This window comes from Acipenser ruthenus, chromosome 14 (assembly GCF_902713425.1).
Source record: "Acipenser ruthenus chromosome 14, fAciRut3.2 maternal haplotype, whole genome shotgun sequence".
In the NCBI taxonomy this organism is placed as follows: Eukaryota; Metazoa; Chordata; class Actinopteri; order Acipenseriformes; family Acipenseridae; genus Acipenser; species Acipenser ruthenus.
In genome coordinates this window covers 6,065,770-6,087,990 of record NC_081202.1, presented here as the reverse complement: position 1 = coordinate 6,087,990, position 22,221 = coordinate 6,065,770, and the positions used below count along the sequence as shown (strand labels likewise).

The window sequence follows — 22,221 nt, the reverse complement described above, 5'->3', positions numbered from 1 at the left end:
AATTGTGGCAATTAAGCAAATTAAAACAGTCACCTCGTTCTTGATTTTTCTTCTATTTCATCAGTAAGAGCTGGAGATCCTATCTATGTTATTGAGCAGCTACGAACTTTTATTTTATTCATTTCAATTGCACGTTACTACAATGTCTTAACAGCAAGTATCAAAGTATAGAAACATTTTACTGAATTGCATTAATTTAATAATGTGCAAAGCTTTGTAATTTTGTAAGCTTAATGTGATAGAATACATTACTAGCTATATATCTTCAGTACATACTTGTGTACTAAGTACTTGAGTTACCTCGGATAATTCACTCTCTACTGTAGTTAGTTTGAAGGAGAGGTCAGTTGGGAAAGCATTTTAAAAGTAATATGAGATTACTGCTAGCAACTGCGTGGGAATTTCTTAGACAAATCAAACCATAGGATTTGTTATTGTAAACTGCTCATTAGTTTTCTTTGCGAGTTTCAGTTTAATGCAACATAAATCTATTACCTGTTTGGATTTTCTGGAACACCTGTATGCTATCTTTGTATTTTTCCTTCTCACTTCTTATGGAAAAAGTATATATCTTGCCAGGGATCAGACGTGTAAACACTGCTCTCTCCTGATAAACCTTTTGCACCTGAAATACACACACTTCACTATACAGTATGCAACCACTGCAGCAGGCAAAAACATAAGAAACAGGATTTAAAACATAATTATAATATGAAAAAACAAGCATTAATGTTAGTAAATACATTTACTAAGATTTTGAAATCCCTTTTCTTGCTTGCTGACAAAAAATCAGTAATCAGTAGTCCCCCTTTTCTCCTGTTGAAGATCTTTTGGGTCTTTGCTTAAACTTCAATTTGGAATGCGCAGCAACTTCAAAGACAATGCCATACAGTAGATGCAAAGTTGCTACTGCTTCCTGGTACTAAATCACTGCATGTGTTGTTATTCCAAAACTCCCGTGGTCTAGCAGCAATCTGACCATGGGAGCTACAGGAACGGTACCAGGATGCAGAATTAAAAAAAATGAAATGAGGAATAAGATCAAAACAAGTCAAGGACCATAAGATTCTCAGCACATTGCAAGCAGGACCAGTAAAATGCTAACAAAGCTAATAGGGTAAGCAGATTGATTTTATAGCATTGTTTAGCGTACCTTTAAGTATTCACCACTCATTGAATGTATTGTTTACACGGTATTAGTATAAAGTAAATGTGCTTACCATAAAAGTAGGGGCGCAGTTAACACAGATGGCTTCGTAATTCTGAAGGCGTCCCTCGGCTCTGTCCCATACAATCTCTACTGATGTTTCTGAGGTGTTCCCTTCCCTGACGTTTGCTGGTGGAGCCAAGCCTGGGATGGTTTAAAATGAACAGATAATAATTTCAATGGACAATTTCAGATATGGTTTTCTACATTATTGTTGCACTGTTTGGTTAAAAAAAAAAAAAAAAAACAATAGTTAGGAAGAAAAAACGTACTTAAATCTTACTTATAAGTATGTTTCTTTAGTCATTTTCATGAACTGCCCATTTAGTAAAGGTGCTTTTGGTTCTTTCATATAAGCAGTAGAAAGTATGTTTACTCAGCATGGCGCTGGCTCTTTTAGTAATTGGAAAATGTTTTTTTATATGTGAAGTTCCAAATAATAAAGTGTTATAATCAGTAAGTTCAGTTAAGGTATTTATTCCAATAATGTCATAACCAATAACTTGAGCTTGCATACTTTAACCCATCCCAAATAACTCTGTACAGTGCTGTTGCCGAGCCAAAGAGCTCAAGCCTACTGTATATATATATAGTAAACTTACATATTGCCTTACTATAGGTAACCATTTACATATTGCTCAAACTGAAGAGCTAAGTGTGTAAGAATGGAACAACATTAAACCTTGCCGGAGAACATTGAAAAGGTTTACTGGAGATCAGTACTTACATGTTTTCACAGCTGGGACCTGGTAGGCCGCACTGGCCATGTTTACACTTGTAGTGTACACAAAGAAGTCATATGCAGTTCCAGGGGTCAGGTTTTCAATGGTTATCGTATCACCACCTACAGACACAGGGGTTCTTTGGCTGCCCTCTTTGTAAGTGACATTAATTCCATCATATATCCCAGCATGAGGCTTCTGAACATACAGCACTACTGAGTGAGTGTTTAGTTCATATGGAACGACAATCTGAACCCTTCTGGGCCCTACAAGAAAAAAAAAATGTCATTCATTTTATTAAAAGCAGAGATCGTCAAGTAAGGTGTAAGCAATAACTGAACTACTGTAGCCTTGGTCCCGGTTTATTATTCAAAGTCTTATACAAATCTAAAATCTGAGATCTCAAGCAAGCCATAAAAAAATACAGAATGTCTATGCAGGAACAGATTCAAGGATTCTTTTGTTTTCCTAATTTTTAATGTTACAGTAAAGCAGTGAAGCACTGATAGAAGATGACACTTACTTAGAGTCTGTTGGATAGTCTTCAACTCACTCATGTTTCCATTCCGAACTGCAGCCACCCCTATCTCATATGTCATGCCAGGAGTTAGCATACTAAGTTCAAAACTGTTTGAGTTGTTTACTGAGTAGTTTTTACTGTCACCTCCAATAGTGACTGATCTCACTAAGATATAATATTCATCAATCTGCTCTTGTGGTGGATCCCACTGCAAGGTTACATTCTCTTCACCCACATCTTCTGGGTTTATAGAAACACTGTTGGGCGGGCTGACAGCTACATTGAAAAAGAAAGAGTATATAATGTATAAAGATGTTCATGGCAGCCACAAAGCCCCAAATAAAAGCACACATTTCTCATTTTAAAGGACTAGATTCTCAAAACGATTTACTCCAAAACTCGTCCTAATCCAAAACAAGTTGTTAACACAGTGCCAGAGACTTATAGACTTAATCTGTACAGTAGCAGAAATGGAATGCACTGTATCTGAAGAAAGACTTCCAATCGTTCTTAATTGCCTCATGGCTTGTTTCCAATAGGGACTAAACTGTATTTTTTATGAGAACTCAAGTCTTAAATATCATATCAGCTTGTGAGGAAGAGGTTTAAGGATGCATTTGTCAGTAAAAATGCAGTAAAAACATGAAACGCACAGGAAAAAAACACAAATGAGAACTGAGAATTGAGAAACATCTTGGATGCATGTAAATTATCTTAAAGTGACATACCAGTGATTACAGATATTGATGCGTCCACACAGCTCCCTGAGCCAGCTGCAGTCACAGTTTGTATGCTAATCCTGTAAGGGTGGTACGGCTTGATGCTGGGTATATCTGCAGATGTTTTGTAGTTTTCCACAACTAAAGTTTCCTTAGTATTGGTCTGTACATCCACGTAGCTAATAAGGTAGTGGTCGAAAGATGCACCTTGGGACTTATCTGGAGCAGTCCAGTACAAAGGGATCTCCCTTGAAGTTATTGTCTTTACTGTGGCGATTAGTGGTGGATTGGGCCCTCACAAGAAGAAAGAAAAAGATAAACCATAAACCAACGAAGCTTTCATGGAGCAATGGCTTTTTCTAATGGAATTCTCACTTTGTACATGGAAAACATTGTAACTGTGGACAAAATGATAATTGCTGTTTCATGATATTGCTGCAGTACAAGCTAGGTTTAGTCATAGTTGGTACCTGACTCTTCCCACATCTATGCTTGGTTGCATTGAGGAGACAGCAGCAAGTTCAGTGTTTTGATTGGTTCTGCAGGCCAACCTGTGTAAATGCCATCTTTAATACATCCAGGTATTCGTTATTTGGGTGTATTAAAGATGGTCCGTAAGAGGCAGTGATGGGCAGGGAAGGAGAAGTGGGAAGAAAAGTTGTGGGGAGAAGGAGTCACTACAAATGGCCGGAAATAAACAGCACTGGTTTGTTATAAGCACATTTCATCTCTACTACTCCCAGATTGACCAGGAGCATGGCAAAGATGGTGGACAGAAGAACCAAAGATTAATTATATGGGTGCTACCAATTCCTCTATGCTAGCAGTCAGGTAGTTGGGAACCAACTTATGTTTGATCATGAAGTACGAAGATTTTCCCCGGAGGTTTAACTTATACTTTACCATACTTTTACTATAGTGCACAGTAAACAAGGAATCTCACAATACACACTCCTCCATCCTTCAAATATGATGTGCTCACCCTACAGGCAAAAGTGTTTTAAGAAGTCAATGATAAAAAGATCTTACTAGTTTCAGCTGAGAGAATGGGGCCCAGGATTATTGATGCACCACCAGCACTTGTCACTGTAAGTGAAAACAGGTAGAGATTGCCAGGAGACAGTCCTGAAATGGTCATCCTTGTGATATTGGACGGCAGTATCCTGGACTGCCGCTTCACTCTAGAAAACTTCATTTGATATTGAATGATCACGTCAGACTTCACTAAAGCTTCCATCCAGTCTTGTAACCCACTCCATATGAAAGACACCTCAGTTTCCTTTACATCTTCCAGCTGAAATCCAAAATGTTCAGGTGCTGATGGAACTGATAAAGCACATTCATAATTAGCATACTGTGGTACAGAACAAATTCTGACTTAAATCACAACCAATTGTATTTTGTTTATAGCAGTTTATCCACAATGAGGAAAGATTATAATCAGATATGGTACATATTTGCAAATACAGACAAAATGATCTTTATCTGTCCTTATACTGAACAGTATGGCCTTTTTGCACATAACCTATTAATTACCATACAAAAAAATGCTATAGTATTTGGAAATAGAGGCCATGGATGTTGGTCAAAACTGGTGGTGATTCTGCCGAAAAAATTATATGGTACAGTTTTAATGAGGGAACAAATAGTACAGAAACCAAAATAAAGATGTATTTACATTCATATTCACAAAGATACGGTAAGGGAATATAGCAGAAAAAACCAGTGAAGAAGTAGTTGGGACCAGTGGCGTTCATTTGCAGGGCATAGCAGTCTGTCTCGTTGTGTGGCAAATATGATGTCATGACATTCCCAAGATTATAAGCAGATCCATCTGTCCAACGAAGCTCCCCCTCTGTCTGTTGAAATGACAAAACATGAATTTGAGGAAAAGCAGATCTTTGGCCTGGTTTACTGACATGTGCTCTAATACTTATACAAACCAATTCAAAATTCTACAAAACCTTCAGACCATAGTGTTACGTTTCCTTCAAGGACAAATGCATTTCAAAATGTGCCAATATCACTTTTTCCACATTAGATGACCTTTCACCAAATAATCTACCCAGGAATTGAACCCCCCTCCTCCAATCAAGACATGCCTAAACTCACTGCTAAATTCAATTAAAGAAATGTTTGCAAGGGGGTCTCATATGTTATTAGTGAACTCAGTGGGGGTGGGGGGGGGGGTCATAGGTGTTTATTAAAAAGTTTTTTGGGTTTTTTGGGGTTATTATTCATATATTTGTTATTTACATGAAACATTCCAGATTCGGATATTATTTCTATAATTGTCTATCAGACCACCAGACCAAAGTAATTTAAAGAACTTTGACAACTACCGAGTTAACTGACATTTAGTATGAGCAACCTGTTTAAAGAAATTGAAAATGCATATCATTTCCCAGGACTGCACATGCAAACATTTTAATTCCTAGATGAAGGAGTTGACAATGTAGTAGTCATCTCGATAGGAAGAAAAAGAAAGCAAGAAAGTGAAAGTTCATCCTAAACAAAGACACGATCTCTCCCTAAACACGATACATCATTTACTTTGTTGTTAGAACATGAATAAAAGTTACAGCCAGTATATCAAATTATGTTTGTGCAGCCAGGACTCAGACAGACACCTTATTCTGCAGAGCGTATTTTAACCTATTACAGCGGGTAATGTCTCTGTTCCCTAACATTTGCAAGCATTCCCAAGGGTGTGACGTGATTTAAGGATAAGAAGATGCTATTGGCCTTTGGTGGTTTAAAATGACAGATCACTGGCTGGTGGCATCACATTGTATCTGCATTCTTAAAAGATTATCGAAGTTCTATATATTCCATAATGCCTTGAGTCAAAAAAGGACTCCAGTCTAAAGGCCTTGTTATGCTGGACTTAACAGAATTCATACTGCATGAGAAAAACAGCAACATGAGACAACATCCTGCCCAAACAACATAAATAAGAGTACCATTAAATGCTGCCAGTAAAAAACAAGTCTAAAATTAGAAAGTTGAATAGATCATGTACTTGAAAAACTGAACTGACTGTAGTGAAACATGCCTGTCTACTATTTTCAGATTACATTTACAATTCGATTCTACTGACGAACCTCAGCATTTCAGCGTGTTTCACACAAGCAACTCAGGGGAGCCTGTGAGTTGGTGCTTAACTGCATTGAAACTATTTTTTGTTTAGAATTGAAATGTAAATGAACTTCAATCTTTCTGTTTTCCATGTACTGTTTTTGAAATAATCAAACTTCCAGGTCCTTCATTATCTTTTGTGATAAGATGATTTTATGTCCTTGTACATGATGTTGTGATACAAACTTGTGGACAAGCTGGCTGTAGGGGTGACGTCAGACCAGAAACGAGGCAGGACACAGCTGAGTTGAGCGCAAAGGCGCTGCAGTGCTTTTTAATAATACATAAATAAAATAAAAGGTCTGAACAAACAAAACACTCAAAATAAAGGGCACAATGGCCAAATGAACATAGACAGACAAAACAGGCTGGACGAACAGACAAACAAGTATCGTGCTGGTTGAAAGCCAGCACATGTAGCAATGGTTATTTTTATAATTTAAAGTTTACTCCCTACTTTCTCTCTCGTTCTCCACTCTCGAACACACAACCCCGAGTGAGTGAAACGTGCATCTAAATATACAGTTGTGCCGGGATTCAATTACTAATTAATTATTCACTTGAATCCCAGCACGTGAACTAATTTGTGCAATCCCGTGCTCACATACTGTAGCTGGGCGATTGCCCTGCATGTGTGTATTTAGTGTTGGTATAATTTGTATGGGGAAATGGGTTTATTGTGTATTGTTTTGGAGTTGATTTGTTTGATTGAATTATTGTTTTACAGACGGGCGCTCGATTGAGATTTGCTGCCTGCTAGGCTTGTTTGAGGGGAAGGGCAGCAAGTGATTGGCTGTGCTGGACCTCGATCAGCAGGTGGGCGGGTCTTGACCGAGTGTCCGTCGGTTTAAAAACAACCCCGGGAGATGGCTTGGGGCGACTGCAACGCCATGCCAGAAGGGAGCGGCGTATACTCGGGAGGAGAGGGTCCGCTCGGCAGGAACGACAGCTACTCAACTCTGAGACTGCAAGCGGTGCTTGTGAAGGCAATGCCCAGCCAAGGCCGTATGAAGCAGCACGAGTCGTTGTATGAATACCGGCTCATCAGTAGGTTAGTTTAGGGGATAGTGATCCCATGTGATGTATAGCGAGGGTTACGTAGTGTAGCCGGTTCCTGGAGCGGGTCGCCTCGTTTATAAGGCTAGCGCTCGCCCTCTGGGGCACCTTTTATTTGTAGTTTTTGTACTGTGTTTTATTTTGCCTTTTGTACAGCTTGCTGTATGTGTCCTCTGTGCGTTACCATGGCTGGTAACGTCACATGACCACCTTTACTTTCGTTTCTGTTTGTATTAATAAATCCTACGCGCCTGTGCCGGCGTTTCAACTCCACCCCCAGTGTCTCTCTGTATTGCTTGAACAGCGGCTACCCACACACGTGACGTGAGACCCTGTCACACATACTAATACACATTTTATCTGCAAGTAAAGTGATTGTGCAATCCCCGTGCCTAAATACATATTACAAATATACATTTTAAATCACTTGTGCTCCACATTGTCCAATTATATCCCGTGCACCAATACCTATACAGCAACATTAACACACCACACGCAACTGTGACGGAAATATAATTTTGGTCGTAAATCTCCCTCTCGACCTGTGAGGATACAAAGTAGCGAAAGGGAAAGGCTTTGGACAGGTTGTCCTGACAGTTCCCTGGGTCGGGAAGTCAATCAGCCTGGAAAAAGACGAGACTCCAGTGCGAGAATGTATTGACCTGGAAGGTAAACGAGGTAGCAGCTGCAGGCAATAGAGTCAGCTGTAATCGTTTACCAAGGGGTCATGCATAATCGCATAAACGGGGCTGGAGAATTGTAAATCTTTTCCTTCGCTTGGGTTTTGATGTGGAAACTGGAAGGACCGGGAGATTGCCCAAAATAATTAAAAGAAAATAATTTGTGAGTGTTTTGTTTGTTTGTCTGTTTAGTAATTGTCTGTGTTTGTTATCACCAGACGGCTAAACACAAATCCGGAGCTGTCGCCAAGGGCCAGCACGAAACCGGATCATCACTGCACTACGTCACGAATAAACATTGTTATCAGCACTTGTTTCACTAATAGCACGTATTATGTAGTACTTCACCACAAGCACTGAGAGCACTCACTTTGGAACAGTGATCGTGTGTGTCTAATTGTGTGTGTTTTGTACCGTGTTTTTCATTTGCGGGACTGCAACCCTTTGTTTCATCACTGCGCAATACACATTGTTGTGTATTGCCAGCTCTTTATTATTTACTGGCAGGTCATCAGACCATTGGATTATAAACCATTAAAACATTTTCACCCGTACTTTGTTGTCTGTGTGATTCTTGGAATTACGGTATCCGCACTGCACCTGCTATACACCTGCTACCACTTACCACATTGCCACAGCAACATATAACACAAAATACACACAGGGGAGGGGCACACTGCCACAAACCTATATTAGCAATTATACCTATGATGCCTGACAGGGGAAATTCTGTTTTATTTGCATTTATTGAGGGAAATATATAATCTACATTTCAGAACAGATACAAATATGCACACAATTGGGCAAAGGAAGCTGTGTTAAATACATACCCAGTACATTTTTAAAAGTAAAGTTTAATATAATGTGAGAACACTATAATATTACTTTTACTGTCATCTAAACTGGCATTCAGTAATAGTGCTCAAGAGAAAAAGTTAAAAAAAAAAAAAAAAAGTCTGAGAAAATTGAATTTAACATTAAAAACAGCAAGTCAGTATTCCAATACGGAACTGTTTCAATGGGAAGAAATAACTCGTGGAGGGTAATGAAGCTGACTATACTCCCACAACATAGCAGTGAAGATAACAAGTTAAAATGAAACAGCTGCTGCTGTCAAACAGAACTTATATACAAGATAAACGATTATTATTTCCAACTCGCTGCACAGTAGCTTATGTTTTTTTTTTTTTTTAAGTTAAAAGAAACATAACGAAAAATATAAAAACATGGAACTCTACTCATTCCACAAAAAACGTTTGCGTTCTTATTTGTATTTTTTAATTTTGACTTTGTCTCTCTAACTCTAAGGGTTGTGTGTTTCAGCCTTTGTTGAATAAGAATTAAGAAGCTTCACTGTTTATGATGTTTGCAGTCATCCCGAGTCGTCTGCGTTGCAGTTACTCAAATAAGGTAACCCTTAAGGTGATTTGACCTGAGTTCAGGAGCTGCTCTTCACTTGCACTTCTTGATTCCAATCATATACATATCTTACACAGGCAAGATCAGTCAATGTGACTGCGTAGTAGTAACACCCTGTGTAGTAGTAACACTCTGTGTAGTAGTAACACCCTGCATAGTAGTAACACCCTGTGCAGTAGTAACACTCTGTGTAGTAGTAACACCCTGCGTAGTAGTAACACCCTGTGTAGTAGTAACACTCTGCGTAGTAGTAACACCCTGCGTAGTAGTAAGACCCAGCACCATCTAGTGAACAGCTTTAGATCAAGTTTCATTTTGTATTGCTGGCAATCCACAGTGGTTGTGCACTAGATGGATAGAGCAAGGATGTTGTCACACATTTCTAATTGTTTCTCGAAACCTCACAATTGATCTTGGTCTTCATGGTTTGGATATGCAATCAATTAAAATGTATGGCAAAATGGAACAAAACCATAGCAGCAGCGCATTAGGATCAGCAAGTAATATACATTGTGTACATATAGTGACTCCTACTCCCCACAACCGCCTTCAAAGCCGAAATAAGGAAGCTGCTACAAATCTAAATAATTTAGCGTTAACTGATGATGAAAGCTCTTAAGGTTCATTGTTTGATTCACATTGTAACAATTTACAAAGGCGTGTATTGATATGCTAAGTGTGTTTGGCTACCTGACAATTCAAAGTTTTACAGTCTGGTCTTACCTGCCTATTACTGGGTGCTTACACACAAGCACCTATTTAGCGTTGAGTCTACCAGGATGGCAGGCTGTATTTATTCAAAAGCACCACCTGCAGTTAACAGCAAGACCTTCAGGGCTACAAGCCTTGGTTTATAAATCATTGCAGGGAGGGTTTACTACCAGCATTTCACAGAGGCTTTAAACAATCTGAATGATGCCTTTTGAATCTGTAAAGTGGCCTTACAAATCTATTTACAGAACAAGGGAGCAACTAAGTTGTGTTTGTTATTTTCTTATTTTATATGTACTGCTGGCAGTCAGTTAAACTTCAAGAAGTTTACCAAACAGCAGAGTAGTGACAAGGTTTTTTTTTTTAATATGAAATAATGCTAGTAGTTTTAGAGACAGTAAACATAATTTACCCGATTACAAAAGATAAAAAAGGGGGTGGGGTTGGTTTAAGCTATACTTGATTCTGCATTATTTTGACAACAATTAACAAGCATCTAATGCCATGGATCATTGCTAACTAAGAAAAAAAAGGCTTACCTGTTTGTCATTGAGACCAGTCCAAAGCATGATCACGTGATTGAAGGTCTTAAGGTAGGAAGATATAAACAGGTACTCCTCTTCAGTTTCTATATCAGCGAGATGGGCTCTCTGCAATGATAACTCGCAGGATTTCTGTGCAGCACTCCATTGCTCAATACCTTTCCCAGTCTTATAGCAGCTACTCTTAAAAGGGACCCATCCCTGTGGACATGAAGCTGTGAAGACACATTGAGAAAGATTTATTGGACCTCCCACAGAGGCACCTTCTCCATTATTGTAAGGGCTCCTCTCCTCAGTTATGGTATGGTATAATCACACTGGCTGGCCTACCAGCTAGTCATGGGAATTTGTGGGTGAAATCAACGTTGATAATGGGACCTTCCTAGACGACTGATGATTGGTCATTCCTATATTTTTTGCAGAGTTTGTCAGTGTGAATGTTACAGTTTAATTCAGTTTTGCATTGCTCTGCCGTTTTGCTAGTTTGTATCAATCAAGTCCCAGCTGACACAAGTAATAAAGATTTTCTATCAATCATTGCAAAAAGATTTTGGTGATTGATCTCATTACTCGTATGCAAATTATTCCATTTGGCTGTCAACAATGTCTATTTTATCATCACAGATTATAATTTGTTAACCGATAATTCCAATCATTGGTGCAACACTACTACCTGCACCTGCAGTATATTCTTTTAATGTAACAGATGAATGGCTTGTGACACGTAGCCATTTGTGTAACATTGAAGTACCCCAGTTTAATACAGATATGTGCATTGTATAACTTCATATTAAATGGCCATCTGTGTACATATTTCCCAACTCCAAAAAAAAGGCATTTAATCCACATGTCAAATTTTGTGAAAAAGAAAAGCACATTTAGATGTGGTCAATGTGTGTTTGCTTGAAGTTAACATATTGTCTATGTGGACAACATGTTTTTCACATATTGCTATTCTTTTCTGTGTTTTTGTTTGTTTTTGTGTTAGGAGCTGACTGGATTAACAGTAAATACATAGCAATGTAATGGGGCAAAGGAGTAGAAAACGTACCTGTTTCAAGAAGGAAGTGTAGTTTCTGAGTGGCATTGATTACGTTTTCATGGATTTATTTTTGAAAATCCAAATAAACATTGTAAAGGGTACCAGGTTTTAAATCAGTCAATGTATATGCATTTTCATGTTGGGGTACAAGCCATGTAATGTTATTAAGCTTAACTGAAACTGTTGGTTCAAAGTCTGGCACGCTCCAGTTTAGAAAGGCAGTGGTGCTTGTCGTTGCTGTTCTTACACTGTTTCTTGACAATGTGCCTAAAGAATAGAATACAGTAGTAGTTTAGCATAGCATACAAACATTTTATAGGAGAAAACAGTAAAACCAACACATCAGTAGTCAGCACAATAAACACAAGCTGTACAATTGTTAAGGATCACAGTGTAAATAGCAAAGCAAGTAAAACATTAACTTTCCATAACTTGCAGTTAAAGAAATCCTTTTTCCTAAGATCTAAGAAACCAAAATAAACAGTGTATAGATGCCACATACATTAACTTACGTATATTGAAGGATTTTGTGCCCAGTATGTTTTTGTTTCTTGTTGCCTTTAAGATAACGAGGTACCCTTCATTTTCCTCTAATTCGCTCTGGAATCCGGAATACATCCAGATACAGTGGAAGCATTCAGCAAATGCTGCAGTAAACATCAAAGACAAGAGTTAAACTAGAAACCTGTAGGGTTGAACATCTACAATCCTGTTCTGGCCACTCAGTGTCAATGCTGTTCTATACAGAGAGTTTACCACACTACATCATATTAAAGAGTACCACACTACATCATATTAAAGAGTACCATGCTACATCATATTAAAGAGTACCATGCTACATCATATTAAAGTGTACCATGCTACATCATATTAAAGAGTACCATGCTACATCATATTAAAGAGTACCATGCTACATCATATTACAGAGTACCATGCTACATCATATTAAAGAGTACCATGCAACATCATATTAAAGAGTACCATGCTACATCATATTAAAGAGTACCATGCTACATCATATTACAGAGTACCATGCTACATCATATTAAAGAGTACCATGCTACATCATATTAAAGTGTACCATGCTACATCATATTAAATAATAGCACTGTGGTTAAGTCCAGAAAAGTATGAGCAGTTACTGCACAGTATAGTAAGGCCTGGTAAAAAGCCATAGTGGTGAAGCACAGTAAGTGCACGCAGTATGAGCAAGGCAAACCGGAAAAGTAGAGTGTAACTTACTAGAGGATAAACAGGCAGCACAATAAAAGAGACAAGAATAAGAATTCCTGCGCGATTGCTACCATTCAGTAAACCATTCCAATGAATAAAAAACTACTGTTACATTTATTTTAAAAAATAGATATTTTTGCTACTATTTTCCGATAAAGAAATATTACTGCTCTTTCCCATATTTACTGTTTCAGTGAAGCTGTTTGAGACACATCCATATACAGCAGATACCTTTGCTAGTTATATACAGCTATTTCCACATCAACTATCAACTAGAAATGCTACCTTCTTAATATAATATTACTAAATGATTTTGGTTTTTTAATATTGTTTTACTACCTACTGTAATAAGCATACATTCATTAAATTCAGCTACTGAAAAAAAAGAAGTATTTCCTACCGTTTGGTTGCTAAGTTGATATGTTATTAAATAACATTCTGTTTTTTCTCCTTCGGGGAAATCATTCCATTCAACAAAAAGTGTTGCATGGCTTGATGTTTTCTGGCACTTTAGACAATCTACAACCTGCAACAGTCTTGAAGTTAGCAGTTTTCATTTGAGACTGTCAGGATGCATGCATAATGCCACAATATTTATGTATCAGGTCCATGCAATCAAATGCACTGTAAAATGATGGCTAGTGGCTACAAACAGTGGCAACCACATACACTATGTAGCACACACTTTTTGCACCTGGACTGTCTCTCACATGACTGATTTATTATGCACATGTATTCTGTACTATATAAAAAGTCTGCATCTCCTTGTTGCAAGACACTTTCATTGCAATAGTCAAGACAGTAGACCTGACAGACTTTGATAGAGGGCCACAGGGTTGGCAGGTGGTTGTGTATCCAAGATCACACGCATTAATTACATTACTGATTTTACAGTGTCAAAAATTATATCTCTGGACATTCTAAAGCAAATTTCCACCACTAAATTTAAAGAGCAAAGCAATTTCAAATTATATTTTAATAGATTTTTTTTTACTGTACTGTACCTCTTATTCATGTTTCCAATTCCACATTATTATTATTATTATTATTATTATTATTATTATTATTATTATTATTTGTTTATTTAGCAGACGTCTTTATCCAAGGCGACTGCTGCAGAGTCACTTACAGTTACGTCTCACCCGAAAGACGGAGCACAAGGAGGTTAAGTGACTTGCTCAGGGTCACACAATGAGTCAGTGGCTGAGGTGGGATTTGAACCGGGGACCTCCTGACAATGTACACAATATGATTTATGATAAAGATGAATAGGTGCAAGTACAAGGAGTAATTACTAACCTGCAGACAGTGCTCTAAGAGAAGTAGCAGAATTGCTGCTTTGTCCATTTGGCAGCGGTGTTTCATTCCTCCAGTAATGCATGTGACCCAGGAGCAACCTGGAATCGAGATAAACGAAGGGTTAATCTGCATAGTGGAATATATAATGTAAAACAACAGAAAAACTGATGGCAAAATCACCCTTTCCATGCATTGTAAAACGTGTTCATCATAAAAAGCACGTTTTTAGTGATTTTTAATATGAAAAGCACCAAGGCCAGTGTCGTAAATATTTTATAGAGGTGGACTCGAAACATAAACTACACCATTCAATTGTGACTTTGAAAAACCTTAAACTAAAAAGCGTCGCTCAGCAGACAATGTAGACTCAGTAAGATTATTTTTTAATATTATTAATAATAATCCACAATTATATATACGCAGGCAGAAGTCAGTTAAAACGTCAAAGCAATTATTCGATTTTGAGTCAGTTTGTTAAACTTGCACCTCTTAAGACATTCAAACAAAGTTTGTGTCAGACTGTCAGTGTCGGTGTCCATTGCACAGTACAAACTACTGGTATGTAATGTAATAAATAACAGACAGCATATTTAGCCTTTTAAAACTAAATATGTACTGTAACACGACACACTAAAATACAAACACAAATCATTACAGCGTGACAGTTGCATATTTCCATATGAAAAAAAAAACCGCATGGAATTATGCAAGTTTTGTCTCTGTTAATGTTTATTACAAAATGCTGCCCAGCAATAAATAAATAAAGCCAGATGTTTCTATTACAGTATACCACACTGTTCTACCTAAACGATGTTTAAAAAACTTGGTAAAGTTCTTACTCACAAAAGAACAAACATTGGTGCAACATTCTATCCTTTGTCTCAGTTCAAAGAGTTTGCGCGGCTGTTTTGACATTCTAATTGACATTAAAAAGTCAGTTACCTGCTATGATTTATTCCGTTAATTATGACCTGTTTTATTTTTCAAATTTAGCGCGCTTCTTCTTCTTCTTCCACTCTACACTGTTTCCTGAGAAGACAGACAGTTGCAATGGACGCATGTGATTTTCTATTTCACACGTCTTTCTTCCATTCACTTTTGAGAAGTGCTCTCTCTCCCCTCTCTGCTCTCCACAATTTGTTCTGGCCATTGCTGCCCTTTTCTCTTTGTTGGACTGAGGAAGTTGCCATGACGACGGAAGGAGGCAGCCTCTCCACAACTGGACACCATAGAGAAGGGAGGTGGGGGAGTGGCATCGCTGTGGCATGAGAATAAAATGGCACGCTTTCTCCCGTATGTCCGAGTTCAGGATTATGTATTTGTGTGAGTTTAGTGTACATTAGTGTTTTTGTTATTATTGAAAATGTAGCTTGCAAATTGTGTAGTAAGATTCTCTTATATTTTTTGGAGGAAGGTTTGCTTCACAACGCAGTCAGGTCAGACTGCTTGGTGAGAAAATATACAATGACTAGCAAAGTACTGAACTGAACTTTTTCGTTTTTCTTACATTTCCTCTGTATCTTGTTATTGTATTTTCCGTAAAACTGAGTCACATAAAAATTGAGTCACATACATTTCTAGGGTATTCTGCTTGTGACATCTGCTCTGAATGAATCAACTGCATGAACTTTCAGTATTACACTGAACAACAAAGGGAACAGGATAGTTTGTAGATTTTATTTGTTTTGTAAAAAATACCTTTTTGTGCCGCTGTGTGGTGAGATAATGCAAATCAGTTAAATGAAACAAATACATAAATACTACTAATAAACACAAGTGCATATCTCTAATTGAATGGATACTGGAATTACCTGTGTGTCCTTTATTGATAAAGCAAACTACATTTATACCAATTACACTACAGCGCAGCATATCCATTATAATGTGGATAATGTTATCCATTATCCACAAAGTGAATATCAAAACTTTATTATGTGAATTTTTATTTTTATTTTTAATTTTTAATTTGTTTTTTTAACAAAATACAGTATAGGTTATAATATATCCATTGTGTTTCGATAAAAGAAAACGGATTACATACTTTAATTATGAAAAACAATCTCATGCAGATCAGCCCCAATAGCTGAGTATTAATGGTCTATAACCCCCAATGGTTTGACGGGTTGCAACAGTGTTTTTTTTTCTGAGAATAGTCATGCTAATAAGCGCTTAATTGGATGCATTTGATCCACTCGTTAGGCAGTTCAAAATGTATTTTATTATTTTTTTTACCACTACCTACAACCTTGTGAGAATACTTATTTCAGGAAGGAGAATCCACAACATGATTGAATGCAATTGAATCGTGATTGATGCAATATAACATATGATTTACTGCATTGCTGGCTGGCCAGGCAAATACACAAACATTATCATGCAATCCTGGTGCCGCGGATAGAGAGAGGCTATGGACCACCACCTGCCAACTGAGCATCTACTATAAGCTGGTGAATTCTGATTTGCAACAGAGACTCATCTTTTTATGTTTTCTATAATGCTCTTTAGTGATTCCATTTGCATGACAAATTAACTCATCATGATGTCAGGAATAGCCCATTTAAACAAAAGTATGTACTACCGAATTCAATTTTTTACTAGCTAGCTAGCTAAACTAAAATCACATACAAATGAATGCCACCAGTAGTATTACACCTGCCCTTGTCAAGTACAATTTCCCCTTTTCTATCCTGTTGAACGTCTTGCGTTGTTAACCTGCTGGTTCGTGTAACCCAGAACTTCATGACTCACCTGAAATGCGTCTTTGACAGCTTTCTTTTCTTCTTTAAATCAGCATGTTGTTGAAGTTGGGGAACCAGGAAAAAGGGCACACTTTGCATTATTTATTGACAAAACAAGAGTCAGCTAGAAAGTCAGTTTTCTAATTGTGTACTTGAGTGGGATGCTGACTTCAGTGAAACAGCTGTTATCTAGTAGAAATGTTACGGACATTCAACTGAAACCAAATATTCAGGTTCAAAAGAAATACACAGACTGCGACACTATTGAAAAGTCAAATTGGTTTTCTTATGAGAAACTATTCCCTGCCATAGTTTTACAATCTACGTTATAAGAACTAAAACACCAGAGCTTTCAAGTGTAACAGATGGTAATAGTATATAAGCGTTATTGACTACCTGTGCAAAACAATCTGAACTGTTTGTTCAGCAGTTAAGTCATTCGCAAGGGGGGATTGCGCTGTAGCTGATTCAAACTGTTATATATGCTCCACATCCTTGAAGACCAAGAAAATCATCTTTTTGATGCACTGTCACAGTACTTTTTATAACCGCAGTATTCCTTAGTCAAATGTAAATGCCTTGCTAAGTGTTAATGCACATGCAAAAGTTACAATTTATAAAGTATAACCCACATTGCACTGACTTCTAAATAACGAAATAACTTATGGTTCAAAGCCCAATAAAACACTTTAACATTATTGAGACTGTTTTATTGAGAAAACCAATGAGTTACCAATAAAATGGTCCTTGCCGCATTATTGCTGATAAGTAAGTAGTACATAATATCATCATATTCAGGATTACAGGGAGAACAGAGGATCAGATGTTGTACAAGTCATTTCAAATACCTTCAATGATTCTCTAAAATGTTGAACTAAACATTGTAAAATGTCACTTTGGCATCTGCAATATAATAATAATAATAATAATAATAATAATAATAATAATAATAATAATAATAATAATAATAATAATTGAAAATATTAAATCCTCATGACTTAGTGACAGGCAGTGTGGATATTGAAGCTTATTCACAATCCTAACTTGGTAATCAGTAACATGTAGGTTCTTAAAGCCTGGTAAAATAACATCTGATCAGAAGTAAGTGCTGGAGCAACGCAAAGGCCTTTGAGAAAACAATTGCAATCAACATCATTGGTATCTAATTCCACTGACAAGTACAGTCTGTTGGCTCCTGGAAAACATAGTCAACCGAAGTGCTATTTCTACTGCAGTACAGCGGCACTGTGCGAGTCTCCAGACCGCTTTCTCTACAGCACTTGCAGAATCTGCCATGGCTATTAATGTTGAAGTTAAAAATGGTGGCCGATGGGCATTTCCCATCACAGGAGGTCACCGTCACCTGAAAGAAGAAGAATGTTCAACATTAGCAAGCACGCCATGGTTACATTTACAGATGCTTTATTATTATTATAGTAACAAGCTTTACAAGGGCAATTTTATCTTTTCATGATAACACATTAAATAGAGATGCGCAAGTACTGGAATTCCCACTTGTCCAAACTAGATCAACAAACTATCTTTGATTCAAATCAGACCCCACATATATGCGGGTGTTGTTCATTCACATCAGTGTGATGTTAAGTAATAAATATCCATTTAACAGGTGCTATTGATGTATATATTTAGAATACTGTCATTTCTGGGGTGTGATTTGTTTAACTGGTCAGAGTTAATAACGAAAACCCTGGAGATACTGTAAAAAGCAAGACATAAAATGATACAAAAGAGTAATAGAATCTGATATTAATACAAGAACGCTTACCGGCGTGCTGCTCCTGCAGTCGTCCTTTCTGATTGTCGTCCTGATTGTCACTTTCTTGCATGTTCTTCCATCTTCCTTGCCTGACAATACATAGAGATACAGCATGAGTCACAAAACAAGACAAAAACAGAAAGCACAGTGGTCTCGTCAAGGATAGAAACACGGACAGTGTCTGAATCGGTCTGACATGCCAGACACCTGTGCTGGGGATCTCTTACTGAGAATCTCTCTTTCACCTTGCATGTAAATAGTGTGTTGTGTTATTGTGAAAGATTTCTTTTTCATTTCAGTTTGGCAGGGATGCCAGATTCACATGTGGAATGTGGCTGGGTCTTGATTGACTAATTGCTGGTTTGTAATGGGATCCAGATCTTTTATTTGGGAGTTTTAGTTTAAGGAAAGGCTGAGAGCAGCAGGATGTGCTCTCAGTCTAAGCTCCATGATAGAGCAGCTTGGGTGTGATTTTGATTTGTATTTTTGATTTCTGTCTTTGTTTAAACCTTTTATTTTATCTTTGTTTTTTGTTAATCAAAGTGTGCATCCATGCTTAAACTGTAGCTTTTCCGACTATGGGTCTGCTCCCTGCAGTAACCAGCCTAGGCCACAGCACTGCCCTTTCTCAGGCCAGTGTCCAGACATTGAGAAAACTTAAGGCCTATTTCTTCTGTAAGGATCACTTTGCACCAAAGCAAGGTTCCCTAGACTAGGAGGGAACAGTCATTTGTAATATTTAAATCAAAAATATATATATTTTTATATATAAATATATTACAGTACATACAGTATACAGAAGAGCCCAAACCATACATTTGCTGTTTATCACAATACAGTACAGTAATCTTCACTTCTGGTGCCTCATGTGTGAATCTGATATATCCAGTGTGACCACAGGCTCTGTTAGGGACATTGTTTTACAGGTCTCTTTTCTTTATGAAGTACAGGACTGCTGTCCAGTTCCATAATGCAACACTAGCACTATCACTATTTAATCATATCCTGATGTAACTATCACTATTATCTGCTGTATTATTGAATTTTGGTTTGTCACACTTGTACTTTGCTTGAACAAAAGTTATTGTATTTCTTGCTCTTATTGTATTACTTGTATTGTAACACTTGAATTGTATTTGCTTACAATTGTAAGTCGCCCTGGATAAGGGCGTCTGCTAAGAAATAAATAATAATAATAATAATAACTATAGGAGTTAAAATCCTGAACTGTGCAGTTAACCCCGGATCCATATGGTCAGGTCAATTCCATGAAGTCTTCTCTGTTTTGTCTTTTGTAAGATATCAGGTTCATGTGTGTGGGTCTTTACTGTTTCTTATGAAATCATATTACTCTCGTTGTAACTTAAGTTTACATGCAATTCACCAATACTATAGATATACATGTTTAGGATGTGCAAACAAAAACCTAGAAACCTGAATACTGTGGGTTAAGTATCTTCCCTTGTTTTAGTTTGCCACTTCAATTTATGAATGGGATTTTACCTTGCCCAGTCATACAGTAATTGTGATTTCTTTTAATGGAGTTCTTCCATATAACCCATGTCACCCAAACGCTGTAATTGTGTTTTCAAGGAAGAGGGAGTAAAGATGATCTGCACACCCCTAATATGTAGGCAACCTGTAATGTTATTCTAGAAGGAACTGCAGCACTGTGAGTCTGTACATTACATGATTCTGACAAGCAGCATTTGAATCATAAGGAGCATGTACCAGTACATGTGTGTAAAGCACATTATATGAATACAATAAATAACAATTACATGCGTCAATATTGTAAAAAAACAAACAAAAAAATAGGACACAATGTGTTGTGTTAAAATGTTAATTCCCAACACCAATCTGGGCATGGGTATCTAAAATTTAAGAAAAGCCTACCTCTATTCCAATAGAGATCATTAACTAACTGTTATAAGCGAGGGATGTGCATTCTACAGTAACCCATCACCATCAAAATGTAGGTCTATAACGATAGTATTAACAGAGCATTTAGGTCAACCTCTATTGGCCAAATGGATATTGTGTAGTGCTACAGGCTGTAATTGGATATACAAATACTAGAGCATGTTGCAAATGATGTGATAACACACCATATTATTACTCACTAAAAGAAAACCTATTTAAATCATGTACCTGGATTTCAAATGTCAGATTAACAATTAAGTATACCAATTCATTTTTTCAAGTCTTAAAGTAATAAAAAGTGCAGTATAAATCTTTATAACTGCACTATACAAACTCAATTTCTTGAAAAAATGAATAGGATAATTTACATTTATTTTTCATGGCATATTTCTTATACTGTATAATACTGCAATACAGTATGTTATTATGTAATTTAGGTATGCTTACAATGTATTGCTCCTCAATTTATTAACTTTAGTGGTACACACTGCATTGGCCCGTATGTTGTAGCTGTACCAAAACTGTTAAGAATAGCTATATTAATGACATTGCTTTGACACATACAGCAACATGACAGAACAGATAAAGTACAGTAATGGCAATAGTACCTGTGTCACAATTAGTACTACCAGTAGGGGCTACTGGGCTAATGGTAAATGGTAATATACCCAATCCAGAACCTAGTAGAATTATCAGGAATATCAATGTTTTAGAAAAACAGTTTCATATATATATGAATACATATTCATATGAATCAGCTCATTCCAGCATGCATTACATCAGTATTACTGGCTTATATTAAAACAATGCCATAAGGCAGAAGCACTTTTCAGGCTCTGCTTTTTCTTTTTTTTAATTTATAGAGCACATGCTTTTAGTTTGCCAGGGTTCCGCTCTAAAACATTGCGCATTCGAACACATCAGGTTAGCAAAGAGATTGAAACATGGTGCATCACATTCCTAGCAGCCGCAGCTAGCACCTTTTCTGAAGTATAACAGTCTCTCGCTGTGCCGCTAAAGACAATGAAAGCTTCCATGTTTGTTCTAAATAAATTGGGACAGGATTTTGATTTTTCAGGGGATTGTGTCATGCAGCTTTCCCAGAAAGAAAAACAAATCCCCTCTGAGTTGTTAAATTGGTACAGTACGTCCGATTATGAAACCAAAAGTAGGCTCAAAAAAGCATCTTAAAAAAACACTCCTTTGTCTTGTGTTTAGTTTGGGATGTTCACGGTTATACTCCAGAATAATAAATAATGAGGGTCAGATCAATGAAATCAGTCAGCAGCCTGCAACAGGTATTCACACCAGCAGCCACAAATAAGCCAGGTTGCCGTCATTATTTCTGTGTTTATCTTACTGTACTTTTGCTTGATTGGGGCTCTACATGCTTTGATGCTTTGTCCTCATTTCACCCCCAGCCATTGAGTTTAATTATACCGCAGCACTCCAGTACCAGAAGCCAAACAAGCATACAGTGCGGCCTTGATCACTT

At 37.2% G+C, this 22,221-nt stretch overlaps 2 protein-coding genes and 1 long non-coding RNA gene across 3 annotated transcripts in view; all 3 read right to left on the bottom strand.

Moving 5' to 3' along the window:
* Nucleotides 1-10,839, bottom strand: part of ptprq (protein tyrosine phosphatase receptor type Q) — a 78,878-nt gene extending 68,039 nt beyond the window's left edge. The window contains exons 1-8 of the mRNA XM_058985655.1: nt 10,712-10,839; nt 4,847-5,027; nt 4,198-4,494; nt 3,178-3,462; nt 2,453-2,725; nt 1,935-2,195; nt 1,221-1,351; nt 496-625 (exon numbers count right to left, since the gene is read on the bottom strand). Coding sequence (XP_058841638.1) covers nt 496-625; nt 1,221-1,351; nt 1,935-2,195; nt 2,453-2,725; nt 3,178-3,462; nt 4,198-4,494; nt 4,847-5,027; nt 10,712-10,741 — 1,588 coding nt within the window. The 5' untranslated portion in view covers nt 10,742-10,839. The remainder of the gene's footprint in view (nt 1-495; nt 626-1,220; nt 1,352-1,934; nt 2,196-2,452; nt 2,726-3,177; nt 3,463-4,197; nt 4,495-4,846; nt 5,028-10,711) is intronic.
* A 4-nt stretch (nt 10,840-10,843) lies between these two features.
* On the bottom strand, nt 10,844-15,468 carry LOC131697399 (uncharacterized). The gene is made up of 6 exons (XR_009307227.1): nt 15,231-15,468; nt 14,289-14,386; nt 13,390-13,515; nt 12,269-12,403; nt 11,766-12,023; nt 10,844-10,929 (listed from the first exon to the last, which is right to left on the bottom strand). It is a non-coding gene; the product is annotated as an uncharacterized LOC131697399 (long non-coding RNA).
* Nucleotides 15,469-17,738: 2,270 nt separating this feature from the next.
* Nucleotides 17,739-22,221, bottom strand: part of LOC117419712 (otogelin-like protein) — a 56,876-nt gene continuing 52,393 nt past the window's right edge. Inside the window, exons 55-56 of the mRNA XM_058986494.1 lie at nt 18,813-18,892; nt 17,739-18,389 (exon numbers count right to left, since the gene is read on the bottom strand). Of these exons, the coding sequence (XP_058842477.1) occupies nt 18,189-18,389; nt 18,813-18,892 (281 nt within the window). The 3' untranslated portion in view covers nt 17,739-18,188. The remainder of the gene's footprint in view (nt 18,390-18,812; nt 18,893-22,221) is intronic.